We start from the raw sequence: 20,950 nt of genomic DNA, 5'->3' as shown, positions 1-20,950 counted from the left end.
ACGGATAGGGGAACCTATTGTTACAAGGTCATGCCCTTCGGCTTGAAGAACGCGGGAGCAAATTACCAACGACTAGTCAACAAGATGTTCGCTGAACAACTCGGTAGGACCATGGAGGTATACATAGACGACATGCTCATCAAGTCACAGCGCGCGGGCGACCACATCACCCATCTTCGACAGTGCTTCGATACTCTGAACAAATACACGATGAAGTTGAATCCTGCCAAGTGCACCTTTGCAGTCAAATAGGGGGAGTTTCTCGGCTACCTGGTAACTCGGCGAGGCATTGAACCAAATTCAAAGCAAATCAAGGCGATCGTCAACCTACCATCACCAAAGAATGCCAGAGAGGTGCAGCGGTTAACTGGACGAATTGCCGCCCTGAATCGCTTTATATCTAGATCAACAGATAAGTGTCTACCGTTTTACCAACTCCTCAAGACCAAAGGGAAGTTCGAATGGAACGAAGCCTGCCACGATGCGCTCAGTAAATTGAAGAGTTACTTATCGACGCCCCCGATCCTCGCCAAGCTAGAGTTCAGTGAAGTCTTGTTCCTCTACATTGCGGTCTTCGGGTCGGTGGTCAGTGGAGTTCTTGTCAAAGACGAACGAGGAGAGCAGCGACCTATTTTCTATGTGAGCAAGTCCCTTGATGACGCAGAAACTCGTTACCCGACAGTCGAGAAGGTTGCCCTGGCAGTCATCACATCGGCAAGGAAGCTCCAACCGTATTTTCAGTCACACACCATCGCCATCTTGTCCAACCAGCCCTTGCGATCTATATTGCACTGTCCGAATCAGTCCGGCCGATTAACAAAGTGGGCGATCGAGCTCAGTGAGTATGATAACGAATTTCGCACCCGCCCAGCCGCTAAGTTCCAAGTACTGGCCAACTTCTTAATTGTACTACCATTAGGCGAGGCCGAGCCAACGCCCACATATCCAACGGACGGACAGTGGACCGTACATGTCGACGATGCTTCCTCACACCTTGGTTCTGGCGTGGGAATCCGACTAACTTCTCCAATCGGAGAAATCCTGGAGCAATCTTTCCGTCTTCGGTTCCAGGCAACCAACAATCTCACAAAGTACGAGGTACTTTCTGTCGGGCTCAAGCTTGCTAGTGGAATGCAAATAAAGTGAATCCAAGCTTTTTGTGACTCTCAACTCGTCGCCAATCAGTTTAGCGGTGAATACGATACAGACAGCGAGCAAATGGCTGCATACCTCGACATCGTCAGGATCCTGTCCAAGTGTTTCGACGAGTTCAATCTCATCAAGATCCCCGGAGGGGACAACGCTCCAGCCGACGCCTTAGCAGCACTCGCTTCGACATCAGACCCCAACCTTCGACGGATTATCCCAATGGAAAGCATTGACACCCTAAGCATAGAAGAAACTCGAGCGGAGACCTGCCTTGCCCTTCACCAGCCCAACGAAATCAGGACCACCTGGCGAACAGCAACTTTGCGGCGGCAGTTCGAGCCTCCTTCAGGCGACGACAAGACAGACTAGCGAGTCGAGATTCGCGCATATCACGTTGATGGCGACATGCCAACAGATAAATGGGCCAAACGACGGTTGAAAATGAAGACCGCCCACTATACCTTAATGAAGGAACATTTACCCCGATGGACTACATCAGGCGCCCTCTTGCTGTGTTTACACGGCGACAACACAGAACGGGTCATGATGGAAACTCACGAAGGAGCCGGAGGTAACCATTCAGGTGGCCGAGCCTTGGCACTACGAATTAAGAAGCATGGCCATTACTGGCCGACAATGATGTCCGATTGTGAGAAGTTTGTCACCAAATGCGAGAAGTGCCAACGACATGCCCCTATCATCCATCAGCCGACCGAGCTGCTGTGAGCCGGCATAGCTCCATATCCTTTCATGCGTTGGACGATGGCCATTATCGGCCTGTTACCCGCTTCCATAAAAAAACGCTACATCCTCGTCCTCACCGACTATTTCACCAAGTGGGTCAAAGCCGAATCCTACGCCAATATCAAAGCCAAAGACGTCCAGCTTCTCGTATGGAAATACATCATCTACCGTCACGGCCTCTCCATGAAATAGTCAACGACAATGGCTCGCAATTCATCTTCCTATAATTCGAAGACTTCTGCGCAAAGTGGAGAATCAAGTTAAGAAAGTCAACGCTGAGGTATCCACAGGGAAACGGGCAGGCCGAAGTGACGAATAAAACTATACTTGACGGCCTGAAGAAAAGGTTAGACGCCAAGAAAGGTGCTTGGGCTGACGAGCTCGACGGCGTGCTTTGGTCCTATCGTACGACCCCACGGCAAGGAACCAACCAAAATCCGTTCTCCCTGGCCTATGGGATGGAAGCAATGGCGCCTGCTGAGGTCGGCAGTACAAGTCTTCGACGAACAATGCTCGTCCAGGACACCACGCTCAACAGTCAAATGCTCATAGACAGACTCGACGAATTGGAGGAGGAACGCGACAAGACACTTCTGCGAATTCAGAATTACCAGCTTTCTGCGGCCAAGTACTACAACAAGAAGGTCCACAGTCGACATTTTGACGAAGGGGACCTCGTCCTCAGGAAGATCTTCGAAAACACTGCCGAACCGAATGCCGGAAAGATGGGGGCTAACTGGGAAGGTCCATATCAGGTATCCAAAATCGTACACCCTGGTGTGTACGAGCTCTTAACAATGAGCGGTGAGCCAATACCCAGATCTTGGAACTCCATGCATCTTAAGCGTTACTACTACTAAAATAAAAAAGAGACGAGCTCAGCTACGTTTAGCTTGCTTTCTATAATTTCGAACAATCATGTAATGTGTACTACGAGCGGCTTGATCCCCCTGAGCGAAGGGTACGTAGGCAGTCCCGCTTGACGGGACACAACTGCCAGTAATATAATTTCCTTCTCGTTGATCAATTTGCACGACTTTACGAATAATTTATAAGTCGTTATCCTGACCCGGTAATGACTCGACGTTCCGGCGTACTATTTTAGCCAAGCCACAACTCGTAAAATAGGGATAAGCCGATCATCACGAGTCGTACCTGATTTCAAAAGTAATAACAATAATAAGCCGAGTCGCAACTCGCAAAACAGGGATAAGCCGATCATCATGAGTCGCACCTGATTTCAAAAATAATAATAATAATAAGCCGAGTCGCAACTCGCAAAACAGGGATAAGCCGATCATCACGAGCCACACCTGATTTAAAAAATAATAATAATAATAAGCCGAGTCGCAACTCACAAAATAGGGATAAGCCGATTATCACAGGTCGCACCCCGATTTAAAAAAGAAACATTAACCGAGTCACTACTTGTAACAAGGATATACAACCATCGCGTGTTGTACCTTAATAGTTAAACGACGAGATAATACTATAGAAAGATGTGCTCAAGATAACAAACGGTGCCGACCCCTAGCCCGGCAATAGTACGATATGGGAGCCGACCCCATTACGGCATATACCCAAAAAAAAAAAGAGAGGTTGGTGGAAGCAAAAGGTAAACTCGACGAGCGAGCACTACATACAACAAAGCCCATCATTCAATTCCCAAATCGGCATTGGAAGGTTCGTTGAACTCCAACCCGCCGAGTGTTGCCTGCCAATAACGACACGACTCCTTCACATCTTTTAGCTCGTTCATCAGAACATCTGAACCCCTAGCAACCATCTTCTCGAGATACGCGCAAATCCCTTCAGCACGACTGCTCTCGTAGAAGTAGTGACTCTTGCTTTCCAGCTGATTATGTAATGACACAACACGTCGATACAAGCTCGGCAGGCATCAGTCTCCGCGTGGTCTTCAAAGGGTCTTCAGCCAATGAATTCAAGGTCGCCCTCCTCAAGATTGGGAATCTCCACTGCAGCAAATGACGCCTTGCGGCAAGAGCGCTTCTCTAGCAGTCGATCACATCTCCACCTCGGGACGAAGAGCCCTCCATTGATCAATACTTCGAGGCACTCCACTGTTCCATTTATACGGCAGAATTGGAAATAGCGCTCGAACGAACGACGAGTGGCAACAATGTAGGCCCTCAGCCTCTGGATCCGAGCACGATAGAATTCGAGCTCCGAACGGATTACGTCGTCGGATCTTACAGCGAGTCGCTCCTGCGCCCTTCTCAACCAAGCCAACCTTGTTGTTACAGGCATCAGAGCGACCTCACTAATCTAAACAACGAATTACTCTCGGAGAAATTAAAAAAAAAAACGGAATGAGATATGCAGAGTTTGGAGGCCTATGTATGTGATGAAGGGTGCAATTCTCGAGGACAAACGACCAGTCAGAAGAACCTCGGAAATTACACCCGTTAAATGATCAGTACGAATCATAAAGACTATAGGATAAAAAAGAGGGTAATGCAATAAAACTAATAAAGTTCAAAAGGGAGCCAACCCCGGAAACACGACAACCATAGAGTTCAAAGGGAGCCGATCCCCAGAAACGGCAACTCAAAACAAAAACACAACGAAGGGAGCCGACCCCTGAACACGGCAACACAGTTCACGATAAAAAAGATAATGCTGGGAGCCGACCCCAATACGGCAGACCTTATTAAACCAGACCGACGACCGGAGAATCCTCCCCTCGTTCCTGGGTGGCGACTTGTTCATTCTGTTCTTCCCCCTGAGCGACGACCTGCCCACCTTCCCCATCTGCTTAGGCGACAACATGTTCGTCTCGTTCCTCCACCTGGGTGACGACTTCATCACTCTGTACCTCCACTTGCCCATTCCCGAGGATTTCCATCGCTAAGGTACTCCCCTGCGCCTCGGCCGTCTCCTCCTCCTCGTCACTGGATGCCCCGTCTTCGCACTCATGACGAACTTCCTCGAAGCTCGGCGATCTGACCCATTTCACCTCTGGAAGGGGAGTAGCAAAACAAGAGGACATGTCGAAGTCGCTGTCGACGACGTCAGGAATGAAGACCTGTTCGACTTCCTCCTTAAGCTGAGAAGCCACATTGTCCACCCTCTCAATGAGCCCGTCAGCCAGAAGAGAGATCTGACCATCTGTGACGAGTGCCTCCAGCATACGCTTATTCCCGACGGTCTGGTTATACTCCAAGAACTTAGGACGAGAAGCTTCAAACGCATCAGCATAACTCTTGTGCTATGATAAGAGCGTCTGAGCACGACCGGCAAGATGATGATAGGCAGAGAGTTTCATGTAAAGACCATAGTCTTCTCGACGAGCCCGCAACCTCTTCGTTTCTAACTCCAGGGCCACCTTCAGCTTCTCGACGAATCAGCAGTCCCCAGCTTGACACGAAGCTCGTCCCTCTCGGCTCCCAACCCGCCATGACTATGTTCGAGTTTCGCGTCTTGTTCCTTCAGCTTTTGGTTTGAACGTAGGGCCTCCGCCAGTTGATTTTCGAGCCAATTGATTTTGTCAGCAGAAGGGTCAGGACGCTCGGCAGCAGCAGCTTCTAACTCACGAATGTTACGCTCGTAACAAGAAACCGCCCAATTGATCGTCACCATAAGCTGCAAAGCGGAAAACTCAAGTAAAAAAAATTAATTAAGAGGATGGCCATAACCGTAGACACATCCAGAGGATAGGGAAACAAAACAACGTCTTCGCAACATCAGTGACCGAGTCCTTCTCCTTCATCTGGTCAACCGGTACAAGGTCCCCCATGCCAAAATGAATTTTGCAGAACAGCTCAGCACAGGAAAGAGAGTCTGTCGGAAAGGAACGAGTTGCCGTGGAATAGCGGAAGTCCCACTCGTAGTCAATCTTTTTCTGACTCTTAGCTGACTCGGGAACAGACGAACCCGCACCGTCCTTCCTCTTCTGTGGAAGACTCACCCCAGCCCGTCCAACGGCATCTGAACAACCAGACGTTTTGTTCCTTTTCCCTAAGGAAAGTGTTCCACCTGAGTGACGGCTTTCTTTCCCGCACGTGCCTCAGCGAGATGGGCGTCCTGCGACGAAACAGTCTTCTTTCCCGCTAACACTTTGGGCAAAGGCTCCTCAGAATGATCGCGCAGACAAGGCGAGTCCAAAAGCAGAGTGGACGGCGTCCCAGTAGATCGACGGAAGCGAGTGGATACGTCAGGAACTTCCAAGTTTAGACGCCCCATTCCTGCCAATCGACGAATTTAAAAAAAAAAAAAAAGATGAGCTCGACCACCCGTAACTCGCTCAGAGACTTACTTGTCGAATTGGAAGTTTTTGCTTTTGATGATGAAGTATTCCTCACTGATGTCTTCCTCGTCGCTCGAGTCGTCCCCGGCCAAACGTAAGGACCAGCCGATTTGATCTTATCAACCTCAGCACAAAAAGCGGGAGGATAGGGGAGCAGACACCTTGGCACAGATACTGCAAGACAAAAATAGGGTTAATCACGATACCATAAAACCAAAGTAAAAAGCTACAAAGTAAGTCGGCTACTAGGTGAAAGATTCCACCCAGAGTATAAGGGAATGTGAACGATCTTTGACGACCCCTGGAACTACTTTCATAAAGAAATACGATCCGGCCCAGTTGTAAGTCTTCCCCTTCGTCCCCTCAACAAGTGTCAGCCTCCTCGAACCAACATAATAGGTGCCCGGTGTTTTGTTTCGGTTTATGGAGATAAACCGGGTAAGCTCCTCAAACTGCTCGACCGAAAGATTGATCCCCACTGCCTCGGCCAAGATAGAGATGCCGACTGCATTCCGAAAAGTCGCCATCGCAAATTGGGATATCGCCATCTTGCGATTGGCCAAGTACGACATTAAGAAAGCAGGGAGGGGAAATGTGATCGCACACTCGGTGAAAAGCTTCTTCGAGAGACAGATGTAACCATCTGGAGCATCCCAAGGACGTTGAACCTCGTCCGAAATAATAATAGGAGAAAAAGGGGACAACCCACCGAGTATAACTGCTCTCTCAGCCGAGTCAAGCTCAATAGTCGTCTGGGGAACGTGTGAGAGGATGTGTCTCCTAGCCCTGGAAACGCGAGGAACAAACGGCAACGACCCACAAACAACGACATGGTCCTCGCGAATACAAGAGTCGTCCAAGTCCTCATCAATCAGAGAGGGGATCGCACAAGGGAGGTGGGACGAACTCGTAGTCGCCGCGTGGGAGAAGCCCGGCGTTGAAGTTTAGTGAATAAAGCTGAATCAGAAGACGCATCGGAATGGGGGCTCGTCGACGACCTTGACCCACCATGACTCGGCCCGTTGTTATCGTCAGAATCTGAGGAGGTCGCTTGTCGTGGTGACTTGCCGCAGAAGAGTCGGAGGAAGCGGATCCGGGGGAAGTCATCGAAGGCGAACAAAAAAAAGAAAGAGAAGACGAACGATTTAAAGAAAGAATAGAAGGAAGTATACCTGATGACTCGAGAGCAGAGGATGACTCGTAGACTGGATGAAGAAAATGAAGAAGAGAGGAAGTATTTATAGGAAGAGGCAGAGGATTCTCGAGACGCAATCATTACAGCACGCGTTTTGTGACGGTACGACTTCCAGATTTCACGCGCGTCAAGAACCGCACACGATGATTCGACCACTAGCATCAAAAACCGAGGAATCTCACGCGTGCCCGTTCACTTCCTCAAGTCCTGTACAGAATTACCACCCCAACGATCGAAAGACCAATTCCGAAATCGTTCAGACGAGCTAAGTTCCCACGCCGAGCCACCAGGAAGAAGACGAGTCCTTCGGACAAAGTTCTTCGCCTAAAGACTACGAACTGGTGGTGAGGGGGGAATACTTTTAAGGGTGGATCCTCACCCCAACAAAAGGCCCGGCCCAGGAAAGGCCCAAATAAACCTCCATGACAAGAGAGGTATTTTGGTCCTTTCGGAGAACGAACCGACACAGTTCCCTATAAATACGGGCGTACGGCGTTCGAGACAAGAGGTTTTTTGCACAAAAAAGAAAAGAATACGGACAGCAAGTACTAGCTCTCTCTCGTCCAAAGTTAGGATCGACGAGCTCACAGCTCGTCTATTGTCTCTCGTCCGTTATTTTTAACTCGTCTAAATTACGTTGTAATCCGTCCTTTTGTGCCCCGGCATCGATCAATAAAAGAGAACTTCGACCTCCTTTTCACCGAACTAAAATATTCTAATTATGACCGATTTGGACATCAATAGAATTTCAATAGACACTTTCAAGTATTATACTCATTAAACCATATTTTAGAAGTTAAAAAAAAATACATTTGGATTTGTCCTTTTAACATAAATATGTAATTACAATAAATATCATATTAATAAATTAATGGATATCAGATAGAGAATAAACCTAAAACAAAACGTTTGATAATTTGTCTCCGCATCTTTTGGATCTTGCGTTGGGTGAGTAACACACACACACCTGTCGATTTCAATCGATAAAAATGGCGCAGAATCTTAACTTGATTCATCTCGCCGTCCCTCCGGTCACTGACCGCTCTAGTTTCCTCTCCACCTTCACCTTCGGTGTTGCCACTTCCGCTTACCAGGTCCCTCTCTTTCTCTCTCTCTCCCTTTCACCCTCCAAAATCTGGCGTCTTATCTTCTTCCTTCTAGTAGCCGCACTTCGTCTTCTACTTTTCTGATGTACCAATTTCTTGATTCACTTTGATTTTCTGGAAAATGTTGATTCCGGGATTAAAGTACGAATCAGATTTATGAAGATTAGTGTAGGAAAGGCTTTTTGAAGTATGCTTTACATAAGTGGCGTTGTATAAGTTACAAATCAAATTAGTTTAGTTTTGACTGAGCTTAAGTATTATTTGATGGTGGTTTTGTAGATTGAAGGAGGCTGGAACGAAGGTAAGAAAGGGCCAAGTATATGGGATAAGTTCACTCAGAAGGTTTGTGATTTTCTTCTCAGCTTATTCTCAAGTCAAATGATGAAAACTAGGTAGATTAACACTGTTTGTTTCCTCTTCTTTAGGGAAGATTCTTGATGCAAGTAATGGTGATGTTGTTGTGGATCATTACCACCGATACAAGGTTAAGAAAAGCTTAAGAGTAAACTATTGGTATATGGATCTTCCTATGGTCTGCTTGTTTGCTTATAAGATTGTTTGTTATTCTAATAATTTTGCAGGAAGACATTGAACTTATAGGACAATTAGGATTCAGTGCTTACAGATTTTCCATATCCTAGTCTCGCATTTTCCCTGGTATGTTCAACTCTGATGGTGATTTCTTTATGTTCCCCAATCACAGTGTAGCACATGTTGTAGTTGTTGACAGTGTCAAGTACATATTTCTTTGCATGGGGAAGATTATTATTATCATTATTGTATATGATCATGAGGGAAATTCTCATTGTTGGACTTCCTGAAAAATCTAAACGATTGACAGGAGGGCGTATTGTCTTCTGTTCTAGATGGCTTGGGAACTAAAGTTAATAAAGAAGGCATTGCTTTCTACAACAATCTTATCAATGGACTTCTTGAAAAGGGTATTTACTCTAAACTGAAATGAGCTTTCATCTTCCTGTTAATGATACTTTCATGAGATGATTCTACTATTGCAGGTATTCAGCCGTTTGTAACTCTATACCATTGGGATTTCCCATCACATCTCCGGGAAGCAATCGGAGGGTGGACAAATAGAAAAATTGTGTAAGCAGTAAACTGTAATGGACTATTTCAATATATGTGTAACATCTTCGAAAGCATAATTACAATTACTTTTAGGAGTATTGTGTATAATCCCTCAGAGGGCTAGTGTAAGACCCCGACCCTAAAATTTCATACATAGCTGTACATGTCCGCTACATAATTCATGGCCTATCGATTTTTGTCTTATTCACTTAACATTATGCGACAGCTAAACCGTAGCTTATCACAATTTTGACCCATCAATCATATACCCACACTATTAAGTACACATCTTACCTTAACATGTACCTTATCAGTTTGTAGCCTTTGGATTGCACGCATCCTCTAACCGTACTGCAGCCCATTAGATCCAGCTACCACTCATCCATGATCGTGTCCGTCAATACTCACCGTATTGAACCACCTATTATTGTTCCTTAGTCACATAACCAACCATCCCCAAAGTGACCAAGAGCCAATAAAAGATGGGCTGGAATAATTTATTCCGTCCAGCCGCAGAAAGACTGCTCTGTCAATCCATTGTGCCAAGTCCCGGTGTACTCCAAGACCTTGCCGTCCGTTCTCGATCATTATCCGCACCACCCATCGTGCATGGTACAACATTACTCCCGTACTGTCCATCGTGGACTATCGTACCAACTCTCGCACCACTGTATGTACCATCTTCGTACCGCATACGAGTCGTCTCTGTACTGCGATCGCTATCGCAGTCGTACCGCTATCGTATCGCCAATGTACCGCATTTGTCCTCGGTACCGTACCGCTTTCGCTATCGCTAGCGTACCACTATCGACCCTGGCACCGTACCGCTATCGTCTCTGTAGCTTACCGCTTTCGACTTTGGTACCATGCCGCTATCATCTCTGTAGCATACCGCTATCGACTCTGATACCGTAACACCATCGTCTCTGTAGCGTACCGCTATCGACTCTGGTACCGTACCGCTATCGTCTCCGTAGAGTATCGCTATCGTGCGTCGTGGACTGCGGTACCATCCACGTACCTCATGACTACATATCCCGTCCGATCTCCTTTATTGGTTCTCGGTTGATCTCCATCGACCACGATCGACCTCCTTCCGATCAATTAGTCGATCAAATCTACGATCGACCTCCTTCTCGATCGGTCACTCGATTTCTCTTTCCCATCGATCACTCTCTCGGACCCCTTCGATAACTCTAATTGGAATCCTTCGATAACTCTCTTTGAATCCTTCGATAACTCGGGATGGATTCCTCTTCTTTCCACATGAATCCCTTCGCGGCGCACATAGGCGTGTATCCATGCGTGATAAACCCTAGGGAACCTTAATCTCTTTTATGCGGCGCTAATGGCCGATGATCCCCTTCTAATCTCTCAAGGATCCTTTATATAGGGTCGAGTAAACCGCCCTATCCTTTCTTTTAACAATAAGCCTTACTGGAAGTTTTCCTTATCTTTCGAGATCTTCCTTTTCTCTAGGACGGTCTAAACCTTCGCAAGGTTCTGGCCCGTGTAGTATGGCCTATTAACTCGTCCGCGGGACTATTTCCTTTTCTGCGTCACTTACTCTATAATTTCCATTTATTGATAGTGCGCGATACTTTCCTTTTTTGTCGGTTGCCACTCGAGCCAGTTCTCGTCAGCCCATGGACCATCGTATCACTGATCATATACACTTAGTCTCTTGAGCAATATTCCCAATCACCGACACTTGGGGTCGAACCGTCCGTACCGGCTCTCCAGTACTTCAACCTTTACTGTCCGACCAATCGTCCTTGCCGGACGAACCGATCGCCCTTGTCGGACGTACCGATCGTCCCTATCAGACGTACAGATCGTCCCCTATCGGGCGTACCACGACCCATAGCGTGACACGTACCATGACACGTACTGCGCATGTAATACATACTGCATACGTACCATGGTACATACCACTGCTCGTACCGCGAGATCGCCGGGAGCGGGTTGTTAAAGCTAGTATCTTTCATTCTTTCAATTTTATTCTATGAAGCCTTCCTCTACAATCTCTAAAATTAGGAATGCAACACTTTTCGTAGAACTCATGAGACTTTCTTGGCCTAAACCACTACACTAAACCACCTTGGCTAAAGCATTCAACTCCTAAATTATTTGTTGTAATTAAGTAATTTTGTTTTATTTACATGAACCATGGTGATGGGAAAATGCATCAAGGGTTTCGTTTTCGTTATTTATCAGTGTGCTTTTGGGTTTATATATATTAATCTAGGAAAGCCAAGGTGGATAAATCGGTTTGTCAGTTGATTGTGAGTGGGCTGAGCCAAACTCAGAGAAACCAGAGGACAAGGTTATTGCGGGTAGGCGAATTGACTTTCAACTTGGATGGTAAGTATGATATGCTTTGAATGTTTTCTTAATCGTTAAGATTTGGGATGGAATTGTATTGCTGATGTGTTGAGGCATCTCTACAGCTTAATATGCCCATAGCTGCACCTATAGCTCTTTCAAATTTTGTAGTATACAGATTTCTGCCCTCTAGTTTAGTAGGTTATATTTATGGGAGTTGCTCCATTGATTTTATATTTCGTAATGGTAGGTAGTAGAGATTATGTAATCCATTTATTCTGCTGTTTCCAAGGGTGCTGTAAAAGTGTAAATTCTTAAATAGTCGTTGAATCTTTGTGTACAGTTTTCTCTTGGTAATTAGTTGAGAAACCCGGTATGATAGGATATTCATATGTTAAGGTTGCATATATGTCGTTTGTGTGTTTGAGAAAAGTGATGATATCAAACCCAAAAAATTGGGATTGCTATCTCTGCGTCAAATTAGTTACACACTTCCAAGTATAAATCATTCCTTAAATAACAAATTAAAATCCTTTGCAGGTTCTTGGATCCTTTGTTTTTTGGAGACTATCCTGCAAGTATGCGCCAGAAACTTGGAGACAATCTTCCTAGATTTACTCCAGAAGAAAAGGAGTTAATGCTTTAGAACTCATGAGACTTTCTTGGCCTAAACCACTACACCTCGAGGTTGATTTCTCACGTCTCAAACATAGCAGCTGAAAGTGACTTTTACAACGCATAAGAAATGGAGAGGGCTGGTAACAAAGACAAACACCGATATTACTTTACTATTAGCATCTTCTTAATCAATAAAATAAAAGTAGTATGCGTTTCTCTCCCGGACTTGATACCTCAGCCTCAACTTTCAACATGGTATTAACACATCAGTTGAAATCATTAGCCAATAAAATTATAACAAATAATACAGATCAGCTTTTTTTTTGCTATGTCACATAATTTTCTGGATTTGTTGTTCTTCTCAAACCACGAGACAAACAAAAAAAGAAGAAATTACTACAATTTCGGTTTAGTTTGAAGCAAACCGATTCGGTTACATCAATTAAACTTAATTTGGTGTGATTCAATTGTTCATGGATTTATTATGTTTTCATATTAAGAAGTTGCAACTTGCACGATTGTCCTGATTTCTGAAACTGAAAGCATATCGATCAAAATTATTACTTAGGCTGCAAATGGATGCACAAAATAAAAAAAATGGGTTGAACAAAATTGTGTTGAATAATATTCAAACTCATTCATCTCCAAAATAGTGGTTGAGCAAGTTGAAGATTTTTGCTGTAGGATTAGTTTATTTTTTCAACTTTTTGGGTTGAACGGGCTGAATAGTTTTTTCCAACCTCTTCAACCTTTACAATGCAAATGGTGAAAATTGGTTGAATAATTTTTTTCAACCTGTTCAATCTCTTCAACCCTGCAACCATTTGCACCCTTAATTGTTTTGATATTTGAATTAAAAATATTAAAACAAACAATCCTTTCAGATATATTTACCGATCTCAATATCTAATCTATGTGTTTGGTTCAAGGATGCTCTAATTTTGTTCCCATGGTACGCATCTCTATGAAGTTTGAAGTGAAGATCGTGTTGATTTAGGGTTATATTGATGTCTTTTGACTTAGGATTTGATGTTGAGCAAATTTAGGGTTTTATGATTTGGGAATTGGTATTAGTAAAATTAGTTTGATTTTGATCCTTTTTTCTCTGTTTTTATTGTGAGATTAATTGGAAAACTTGCAACAGATGGTAGAGATATTGAAATAGAGATATTGTGTTTCTGTTCTTGATCAATGTTTGTGTTTATGTTCTTGATCAATGTTTGTGTTTATGTTCTTGATCAGTATTTGTGTTTATGTTCTTCTAAAGCTTGAATCAGTTTGTGTTATCTTCTGTTATCAATGATCAAGTTTGTGTTATGCTCTTATAAAAGCTGTTATGGGTTTGCGTTATGGTCTGTGATCAATTATCAGTGTTTTTGTTTTGGTCTAATGTTTATGAGATTGATGGTTATGGTCTATGATCAGTTATCAATGTTTGTGTTTTTGTTTTCTTGGTGAATTGGTGTTGTGGTCTGTGATCAATGGTTGTCTCTCTGTTTTTTTTGCTTGTGTTATAGTATGGTCTGATTGCTTTCTCTCTATTATGTGAGTTTCTTGCGTTTTGTGGACATGTCTTTGTTATCAAGGTGTTGCCCTCCTCTTGGCTCAAGCTGGTTCGTACTTGACGAAAGTGAAAGTTCAGATGCTGAACGTAACTGGTATGTACTCTCTTGTTGTTCTTGGTCACTACAGAGCCGTAGTTACTGATCTTGTGCTTCAAGGGCTTCAAGGTGTGAACGAGAAAGGTTTCTGGGTGTTCTTCTACTCAGCACGCTGAGAGCATTACCATTAAGTTTAATAGTTTATTTAATTTGAGTTTGTGTGTCGTGGTGTGTAAAACAAGTTTTCTTGTTTTTTTTTTCAAAAAGGATTGTTAAGAAACTTCTTTATAACTTTATCAATGGAGGCATATATTTTCCTTAATGTTTAAAAAGTTCTTAGCTTAAGAAATTGTACTTTTTGTAGTTAAAATTTCATTTAGCAACTTGGTAAGAAAGTTATCAATGGAGATGGTCTAAAGATTCACTTGTGTCATTGCATCATAAAGGTGTCCTATGTACTAAAAGACTCTCGAGATACAAATATCTATATTAACATTTTTGAAGTACATTTTGGTTTATGTCCTTTAAATTTTACTTATTTAATTTTTTTTTTACAACACTAACCCCTAAAGCAATTTCATAAATAACATTGCAGAGAAACTCAAATACTAAACTTTCTCAAATTGACCAACATTTGTTACATTTATTGCCATAAAATCTTAACAACATCTCTACATTCCGATTTTTCCAAAAACAACTCTACCCATTAAAGTTTTAATCTCCAAAACTATTTTTATGGATGCTAGAATCTCTCAAAATTAAATGATATACAACAGATTTTCCATAACAAAAGTTTACAATCTCCATAATTATATTAACATTAATAAATTTCCTAAACCAAAAATTCAATTATAAAATGTCACATTAAATATGTTGAAAACCACCCATAAAATTTGGTTTATTTTTTACTTTTGAGGAAGTACCAAAAAAGTTAAAATTCTATTAATTATCATAAACTATATATATTGACATGAGAAAATTATAAACTATAAAAATATGCTAATTTGATAAAACAATTAACATAATTAAACTTAATTAAAAAAACTTATTTTGATTATTTTTTTTACGCAAAAACTTATTTTGATTTTGGTGAGACGGGTTGGCATTAATCCATATAGGGAGTTAAGTGGAATTGTTTTTTTTTTAACACTTTTAAATGTGTACCAGAAGATAAATGTATTACTAAATTATACATAAACCACACGGGTTAAAACCTTGAAAACACTACAAAATCATATACTTTGAATACTTATATCAAATACCTATAAAATTTTATATTTTCAAAATTAATAAAACAATAATAAATAACAAATAAATACAATATAAATTTTAAATTTTTAAAGTTAAAAATATTGATTAAAAATATTATCCCGCAGTGTACCGCGGGTTAAATCCTAGTTCAATATAAATATACGGGTATACCATGTATAAATATTCAATATAAATATACGGATATACCATGTATATATGTATTATATCACCAGTCTTTTGAAATATGGTGGTATACGAAGGCATATTAAAAAGAATATTGTTATCTAGAGTGTATCATAAAAATGAATTTATTTTTAGTAAGCTATCCCAAAAAGTAAACCAAAGCTTATACAAGTTAACATAATTCAACTGAGACGACAATTTCATAGTAAATAAGTTATAGTTATATTGAAAAAACAACCTGCTGCATAGCGCGAATATTAACCTAGTTACTTCCTAATAATCATTCTCCCTTTTTTCTGTGCGCAGTTGAATGGGAAAACGGAGAGCCAATAGGTGAAAGGGTAAGAACTCTTGTTATAGTCTCCGCTAAATCTAATGACTCTATTAACTCTTATGCACATGTAATAAAGACAGGTATGCATGAGCTAGTAATCAACTTAACACTGTGTTCCAATTACAGGCTGCTTCCGATTGGCTTTATGTTGTGCCTTGGGAATCCGAAAGACTTTGAATTACATCAGCAAAAAATACAGCCAACCTCCAATATATATTACTGAGAATGATATCCTATCTTTATATTTCTGTTGTTCAGTTTAATATGGTACAGTGCATAGTTTGTTAAGAGGACCAGAACAATTTTATTGGCATTTAAACAAGTAATATTTATGGTCATATCGAACTTCTATTTTATACATCCTGAGGTTTAGATCTCTTGGTAAAACACAACAGGTATGGATGATGAAGATGACAGATCTGCCTCTAATCATGATATGCTCGACGATAAGCCTTGAGTTGCCTATTTTAAGAGTTACCTTGCCAATGTCTCTCAGGCTATCAAGGGAGTGAATATTTTTCCCTTCTTTCATATGTTTACTAGCAAAAAATACGTAGGAAACAGAGATATAGGCAATTTGTAGAAAAATGTCAAGTAATTCACATTATACATTGAGGTAATAACAGTGTTGAAGTGATATGACTCAGATTCAACAACGAGAAATGCTTAAGTGTAGAGAAGACTCTCGGTGTATGAGAGGGTTCGATGCAAGCTCGAAGCTCACACGTGGGAGAGTCACGTGTGAGTGGCTTGGATGGAGGTTGTTACAAACAACTGAGGGTAGATCCGTCTTTCTTTAACTCTGTCGTTTTATCTTCTCTTAATCTCGATTAGAAGGTTGTTAGATCTTGTTAAGAAGAGATTAGAGAGAAAGAGTAATCAGTTACAGAAGAGAGAGAGGTGAGAGCTTTGTAATCGGAATTGATCATCGTTCTAGTGGATTACCGGAGAAGTTAACTCCGGCGAGACGTAGCGTTTCCACCTTGGAAACGTGAACTCGTTAAATCGTGTGTCGTCTCGCTTCTCTCTTTCTTTCTTAAGTTTTCTCAAGTTCAATTCTAACGTTGTGTGTTCGATTCGTGTTCGTATTGGTCAAGTTTGATCGGGTTTTACAACAATTGGTATTAGAGCCACGGTTTTGGCTAGGTTTAATTGAATCGGAGATGTCTGGGGTTCCGATTGCGGTGTTTGATGGTTCGGGGGATTTCTCATTGTGGAAGACAAGGATCCGAGTTCATATGAGTGTGATCGGGTTGGAGGACGTGTCGATTGAGAAGGTTTCATCTCCGCCTCTCACGGAGGAAGAAGAACGAGATCCGGAAAAGAAAAAGAAACGTGAGTCGGATGATGCAGCGAGACTAGAGCGGTGTGATAGAGCGAAGAACGTTATCTTCTTGAATGTTGCAGATAAGGTTTTGAGGAACATTGAGCTTTGTGAAACCGCAGCAGAAGCATGGTCAACCTTGGATAAGATGTTCATGCCGACTTCTCTTCCGTATCGCGTGTATTCACAGTTAAATTTCTACACGTTTAAGATGCAAGAAAACAAGAAGATCGATGATAATATTGACGACTTCTTGAAGATAGTTGCATATCTCAATCATTTACAAATCGAAGTTTCGGACGAGGTACAGGCGATAATCTTGCTGAGTTCTCTACCTGCTAGGTTTAATAGTCTAGTTGAGACGTTGAACTACAGTACTGGTAGAGAAAAGTTGAGACTGGACGATGTGATGGTAGCTGCACGAGATAAAGAAAGGGAGGTGGCTCAAAATAACAAGTCAGTTTCGGAAGGACATTTTGCAAGAGGAAGGTCTGAGGAGAAATATAATGGTCAGAGTAACAAAGGTAGAGGTAGGTCTCAGTCTAAGTCAAAGGATGACAAGAGAGTGTGTTGGATCTGCGGTAAAGAAGGCCATTTCAAGAAGCAATGTTTCAAGTGGATTGAAAAGAATAAAGGAAAGACTCAAGGTTCTGAAAAGGGAGAAGCTGGTTTAGCAAAGTCTAAAGGTGAAGCTGATTCTGCTATGGTTCTAATGGCGGTAGATGAGAGTCTGGTGACATCCGGGTGCAAAGCTGATGAATGGGTTCTGGACACAGGCTGTTCGTTTCATATGTCTCCTAGGCGAGACTGGATTTATGATTTTAAAGAGGTGCAGTCTGGATATGTGAAGATGGGAAATGATTATTTGTCACAGGTTAAAGGAATTGATATTGTGAAGATTCAAGATTCAAGTGGTGCGTTTGTGGTTTTAAAAGATGTCAGGTATATGCCATCTATGTCCAGGAATCTGATATCTCTGGGAAACTTGGAGGACAAGGGATGTTGGTTCAAATCGAAAGATGGTATTCTAAAGGTGATCAAAGGGTGTTCGACTATTCTGAAAGGTCAAAAGAGGGATACGCTTTATTTTCTGCAAGGAGAAGCGGAGATTGCTGAGTCTTATTATTCGGAGTTATCAAAAGACAAGACAGATTTATGGCACAGTCGTCTCGGTCATATGAGTCAGAGTGGACTCGAGGTTCTAGTGAAGAAAGGATGTCTGAAAAGAGACATCATTAGAGAGTTGAAGTTTTGTGAAAACTGTGTGTTTGGGAAGAACCACAGGGTAAGTTTCTCACCTGCTCATCATGTTACGAAAGAGAGATTAGGGTATGTTCATTCAGACTTATGGGGGTCTCCGCACAATCCAGTATCATTAGGGAATTGTCAGTATTTCATATCGTTTATTGATGACTTCTCGAGAAAGACGTGGATTTATTTTCTGAAAAGGAAAGATGAAGCTTTTGAGAAATTTGTGGATTGAAAGAAGATGGTGGAGACTCAATCTGAGAAGAAGGTTAAGAAGTTGAGAACTGACAATGGTTTAGAATACTGTAATCAGTATTTTGATAAGTTTTGTAAAGATGAGGGTATTGTAAGACACATGACTTATGCTTATACTCCTCAACAAAATGGAATCGCAGAAAGGATGAATCGTACTATAATGGACAAGGTGAGGAGTATGCTTAGCGAGAGTGGCATGGAGAAGAAATTCTGGGCAGAAGCAGCTTCTACTGCAGTATATCTGATTAATAGGTCACCTTCTACAGCTATTGAATGTGATCTCCCAGAAGAAAGGTGGACATCAAGGTTGCCAGACTTGAGTTCGCTCAGAAAATTTGGTTGTTTAGTCTATGTTCATGCGGACCAAGGCAAGCTGAATCCTAGAGCGAAGAAGGGTTATTTTACCAGTTATCCTGAAGGTGTTAAAGGGTACAAGGTATGGGTTCCAGAAGAAGGAAGATGTGTCATAAGTCGAAATATTATTTTCAGGGAAGAAGTTATGTACAAAGAGGCTAAGGATGGCTCGCAGTTTGATGTTCTCAACTCGGAGCTACAGAATCAAGAGCTGATTTCAGACTCGCTTGATCAAGGTGGAGTGTTACAGGAAACTGATATTCTTGCGGACAAGATTCTAGTCAGAGGTGAGTCGTCACAGAATCAACAAGAGTCTGTAGTTGAAGAAGAAACTGTGGAATCTAAGGGTGAGGAGGACTTAAGTGACTATCAGCTAGTCAGGGATAGAGGTAAAAGAGCGATCAAGGCTAACAAAAGGTATAATGAGTCCAATATGGTGGGTTTCGCCTACTACACTGAAGATGGAGGAAAATCTGAGCCAGGATCCTATAAGGAAGCATTGTTAGATCCTGACTGGGAGAAGTGGAATGAGGCTATGAAGGAGGAAATGACTTCTATGAAGAAGAACCATACTTGGGATCTTGGAGATAAGCCGGAGAATGCCAAAGTGGTTGGTTGTAGATGGGTTTACACTCGAAAACCTGGTATTCCTGGTGTTGAAGCTCCAAGGTTCAAAGCTCGTTTGGTTGCGAAGGGTTATACCCAGAAAGAAGGAGTAGATTACTCTGAGATTTTTGGACCGGTGGTAAAACATGTGTCAATTCAGTATTTGCTATCGATGGTGGTGCAGTTTGACATGGAGCTTCAACAGATGGACGTAAAGACGGCGTTTTTACATGGTTTTCTGGAGGAAGATATTGTGATGGCTCAACCGGAGGGTTTTGAAGACGAAAGCCATCCTAATCGGGTATGTTTTCTCAGAAGATCTTTGTATGGTCTTAAGCAGTCTCCTAGGCAGTGGAATTTGAGATTTGATGAGTTCATGAAGGGGATAGGTTATAGTAGAAGCGCCTATGATAGCTGTGTTTATTGGAGAAGGTTGAAAAATGGACTGTACATATATCTGCTATTATATGTAGATGATATGTTGATTGCATCAGTGAGTAAGTTCCATGTCCAAGAGTTAAAGAAGTTGCTGAGTCAGGAGTTTGAGATGAAAGACTTGGGAGATGCTAAGAAAATTTTGGGTATGGAGATTATACGAAATCGAGTAGCAGGGACATTGGTTTTGTCTCAGGAAGGTTATGTGAAAAAAGTGTTGAAAACTTTTCATATGGATCAAGCTAAATCGGTAGCTACACCAATGGGAGCTCATTTCAAATTGAGAGCAGCTACGGATGAGGAATATGAAGAACAATCTGGTAGGATGAAGGTGATTCCTTATACTAATGCTGTGGGTAGTATTATGTATGCAATGATAGGCACTCGGCCGGACCTGGCGTATCCTGTTGGAGTTATTAGTAGGTACATGGGAAAACCTCTTAAGAGTCACTGGGAGGCGGCCAAGTGGGTCTTGAGGTACATAAGAGGATCGGAGAAAAGGAGTTTGTGTTTTAGGAAGCAAGATGATTTCATGTTGCGAGGATATTGTGACTCGGATCATGCTGGTGATAGTGGTACCAGGAGGTCTACCAGTGGTTATGTTTTTACAGTAGGAGGGAACACCATCAGTTGGAAGTCGAGACTGCAGGAGGTGGTGTCTCTCTCGTCAACAGAGGCTGAGTATATGGCCCTAACAGAAGTAGTGAAAGAAGCTCTTTGGCTCAAAGGGTTAGCAGCTGAACTTGGATTCTCTCAGAATTTTGTTGAGGTACACTCTGATTCTCAAAGTGTTATCTCATTGGCAAAGAACTCTGTTCATCATGAGAGGACCAAGCATATAGATATCCGGTTGCATTTTATCAGAGATA

At 42.3% G+C, this 20,950-nt stretch overlaps 4 protein-coding genes and 2 long non-coding RNA genes across 8 annotated transcripts; 5 read left to right on the top strand and 1 right to left on the bottom strand.

Annotated features, from left to right (window-relative positions):
* The first annotated feature begins 1,554 nt into the window (after positions 1-1,554).
* LOC147931064 (uncharacterized) lies at positions 1,555-1,875 on the top strand. The gene has a single exon (XM_087477161.1). The coding sequence runs from the start codon at positions 1,555-1,557 to the stop codon at positions 1,873-1,875; it is 321 nt and encodes a 106-aa protein (XP_087333287.1).
* Positions 1,876-1,911: 36 nt separating this feature from the next.
* On the top strand, positions 1,912-2,753 carry LOC147931063 (uncharacterized). The gene is made up of 2 exons (XM_087477160.1): positions 1,912-2,040; positions 2,184-2,753. The coding sequence occupies exons 1-2, from the start codon at positions 1,912-1,914 to the stop codon at positions 2,751-2,753; spliced, it is 699 nt and encodes a 232-aa protein (XP_087333286.1).
* A 2,488-nt stretch (positions 2,754-5,241) lies between these two features.
* On the bottom strand, positions 5,242-7,267 carry LOC147931062 (uncharacterized). The gene is made up of 6 exons (XM_087477159.1): positions 7,050-7,267; positions 6,447-6,946; positions 6,170-6,334; positions 5,890-6,098; positions 5,606-5,806; positions 5,242-5,496 (listed from the first exon to the last, which is right to left on the bottom strand). Exons 1-6 carry the CDS (start codon positions 7,265-7,267, stop codon positions 5,242-5,244), a joined length of 1,548 nt encoding a protein of 515 aa, XP_087333285.1.
* A 965-nt stretch (positions 7,268-8,232) lies between these two features.
* On the top strand, positions 8,233-9,751 carry LOC104733826 (beta-glucosidase 42-like). 2 transcript variants are annotated; one of them, XM_087477545.1, is made up of 6 exons: positions 8,233-8,449; positions 8,741-8,803; positions 8,887-8,945; positions 9,043-9,118; positions 9,303-9,402; positions 9,478-9,751. In XM_087477545.1, exons 1-4 carry the CDS (start codon positions 8,345-8,347, stop codon positions 9,059-9,061), a joined length of 246 nt encoding a protein of 81 aa, XP_087333671.1. In that variant the 5' UTR covers positions 8,233-8,344; the 3' UTR covers positions 9,062-9,118; positions 9,303-9,402; positions 9,478-9,751. The 2 variants fall into 2 exon arrangements, with proteins under 2 accessions (XP_087333671.1, XP_087333672.1); XM_087477546.1 differs by having other exon boundaries at positions 8,240-8,449; positions 9,328-9,402.
* A 2,042-nt stretch (positions 9,752-11,793) lies between these two features.
* LOC147931061 (uncharacterized) lies at positions 11,794-12,702 on the top strand. The gene is made up of 2 exons (XR_015573828.1): positions 11,794-11,911; positions 12,413-12,702. It is a non-coding gene; the product is annotated as an uncharacterized LOC147931061 (long non-coding RNA).
* Positions 12,703-13,057: 355 nt separating this feature from the next.
* LOC147931060 (uncharacterized) lies at positions 13,058-14,413 on the top strand. Of its 2 annotated transcripts, none has more exons than XR_015573854.1 (2): positions 13,058-13,442; positions 14,077-14,413. It is a non-coding gene; the product is annotated as an uncharacterized LOC147931060 (long non-coding RNA). The 2 variants fall into 2 exon arrangements; XR_015573853.1 differs by having other exon boundaries at positions 13,064-13,442; positions 14,041-14,413.
* The last annotated feature ends 6,537 nt before the right edge of the window (positions 14,414-20,950 follow it).

This window comes from Camelina sativa, chromosome 12 (genome assembly GCF_030686135.1).
Source record: "Camelina sativa cultivar CO46 ecotype springtype chromosome 12, ASM3068613v1".
Lineage (NCBI taxonomy): Eukaryota > Viridiplantae > Streptophyta > Magnoliopsida > Brassicales > Brassicaceae > Camelina > Camelina sativa.
The sequence above is the reverse complement of the archived record's forward strand: the minus strand, read 5'-3'. Positions and strand labels throughout refer to the sequence as shown.

What these genes read in the sequence shown, in the direction of transcription:
- LOC147931062 (XM_087477159.1), bottom strand. Translation starts at nt 7,267, where the DNA reads ATGACTTCCCCCGGATCCGCTTCCTCCGACTCTTCTGCGGCAAGTCAC. An exon ending in TCCAGGGGTCGTCAAAGATC is followed by an intron (nt 6,335 to 6,446) that starts GTTCACATTCCC and finishes TTTGTCTTGCAG; the next exon opens with TATCTGTGCCAAGGTGTCTG. An exon ending in GAAAGAAAGCCGTCACTCAG is followed by an intron (nt 5,807 to 5,889) that starts GTGGAACACTTT and finishes AGTCTTCCACAG; the next exon opens with AAGAGGAAGGACGGTGCGGG.
- LOC147931063 (XM_087477160.1), top strand. Translation starts at nt 1,912, where the DNA reads ATGGCCATTATCGGCCTGTTACCCGCTTCCATAAAAAAACGCTACATC. An exon ending in CCAAAGACGTCCAGCTTCTC is followed by an intron (nt 2,041 to 2,183) that starts GTATGGAAATAC and finishes AGGTATCCACAG; the next exon opens with GGAAACGGGCAGGCCGAAGT.
- LOC147931064 (XM_087477161.1), top strand. Translation starts at nt 1,555, where the DNA reads ATGCCAACAGATAAATGGGCCAAACGACGGTTGAAAATGAAGACCGCC.
- LOC104733826 (XM_087477545.1), top strand. Translation starts at nt 8,345, where the DNA reads ATGGCGCAGAATCTTAACTTGATTCATCTCGCCGTCCCTCCGGTCACT. An exon ending in TTGCCACTTCCGCTTACCAG is followed by an intron (nt 8,450 to 8,740) that starts GTCCCTCTCTTT and finishes GTGGTTTTGTAG; the next exon opens with ATTGAAGGAGGCTGGAACGA. An exon ending in GGGATAAGTTCACTCAGAAG is followed by an intron (nt 8,804 to 8,886) that starts GTTTGTGATTTT and finishes CCTCTTCTTTAG; the next exon opens with GGAAGATTCTTGATGCAAGT.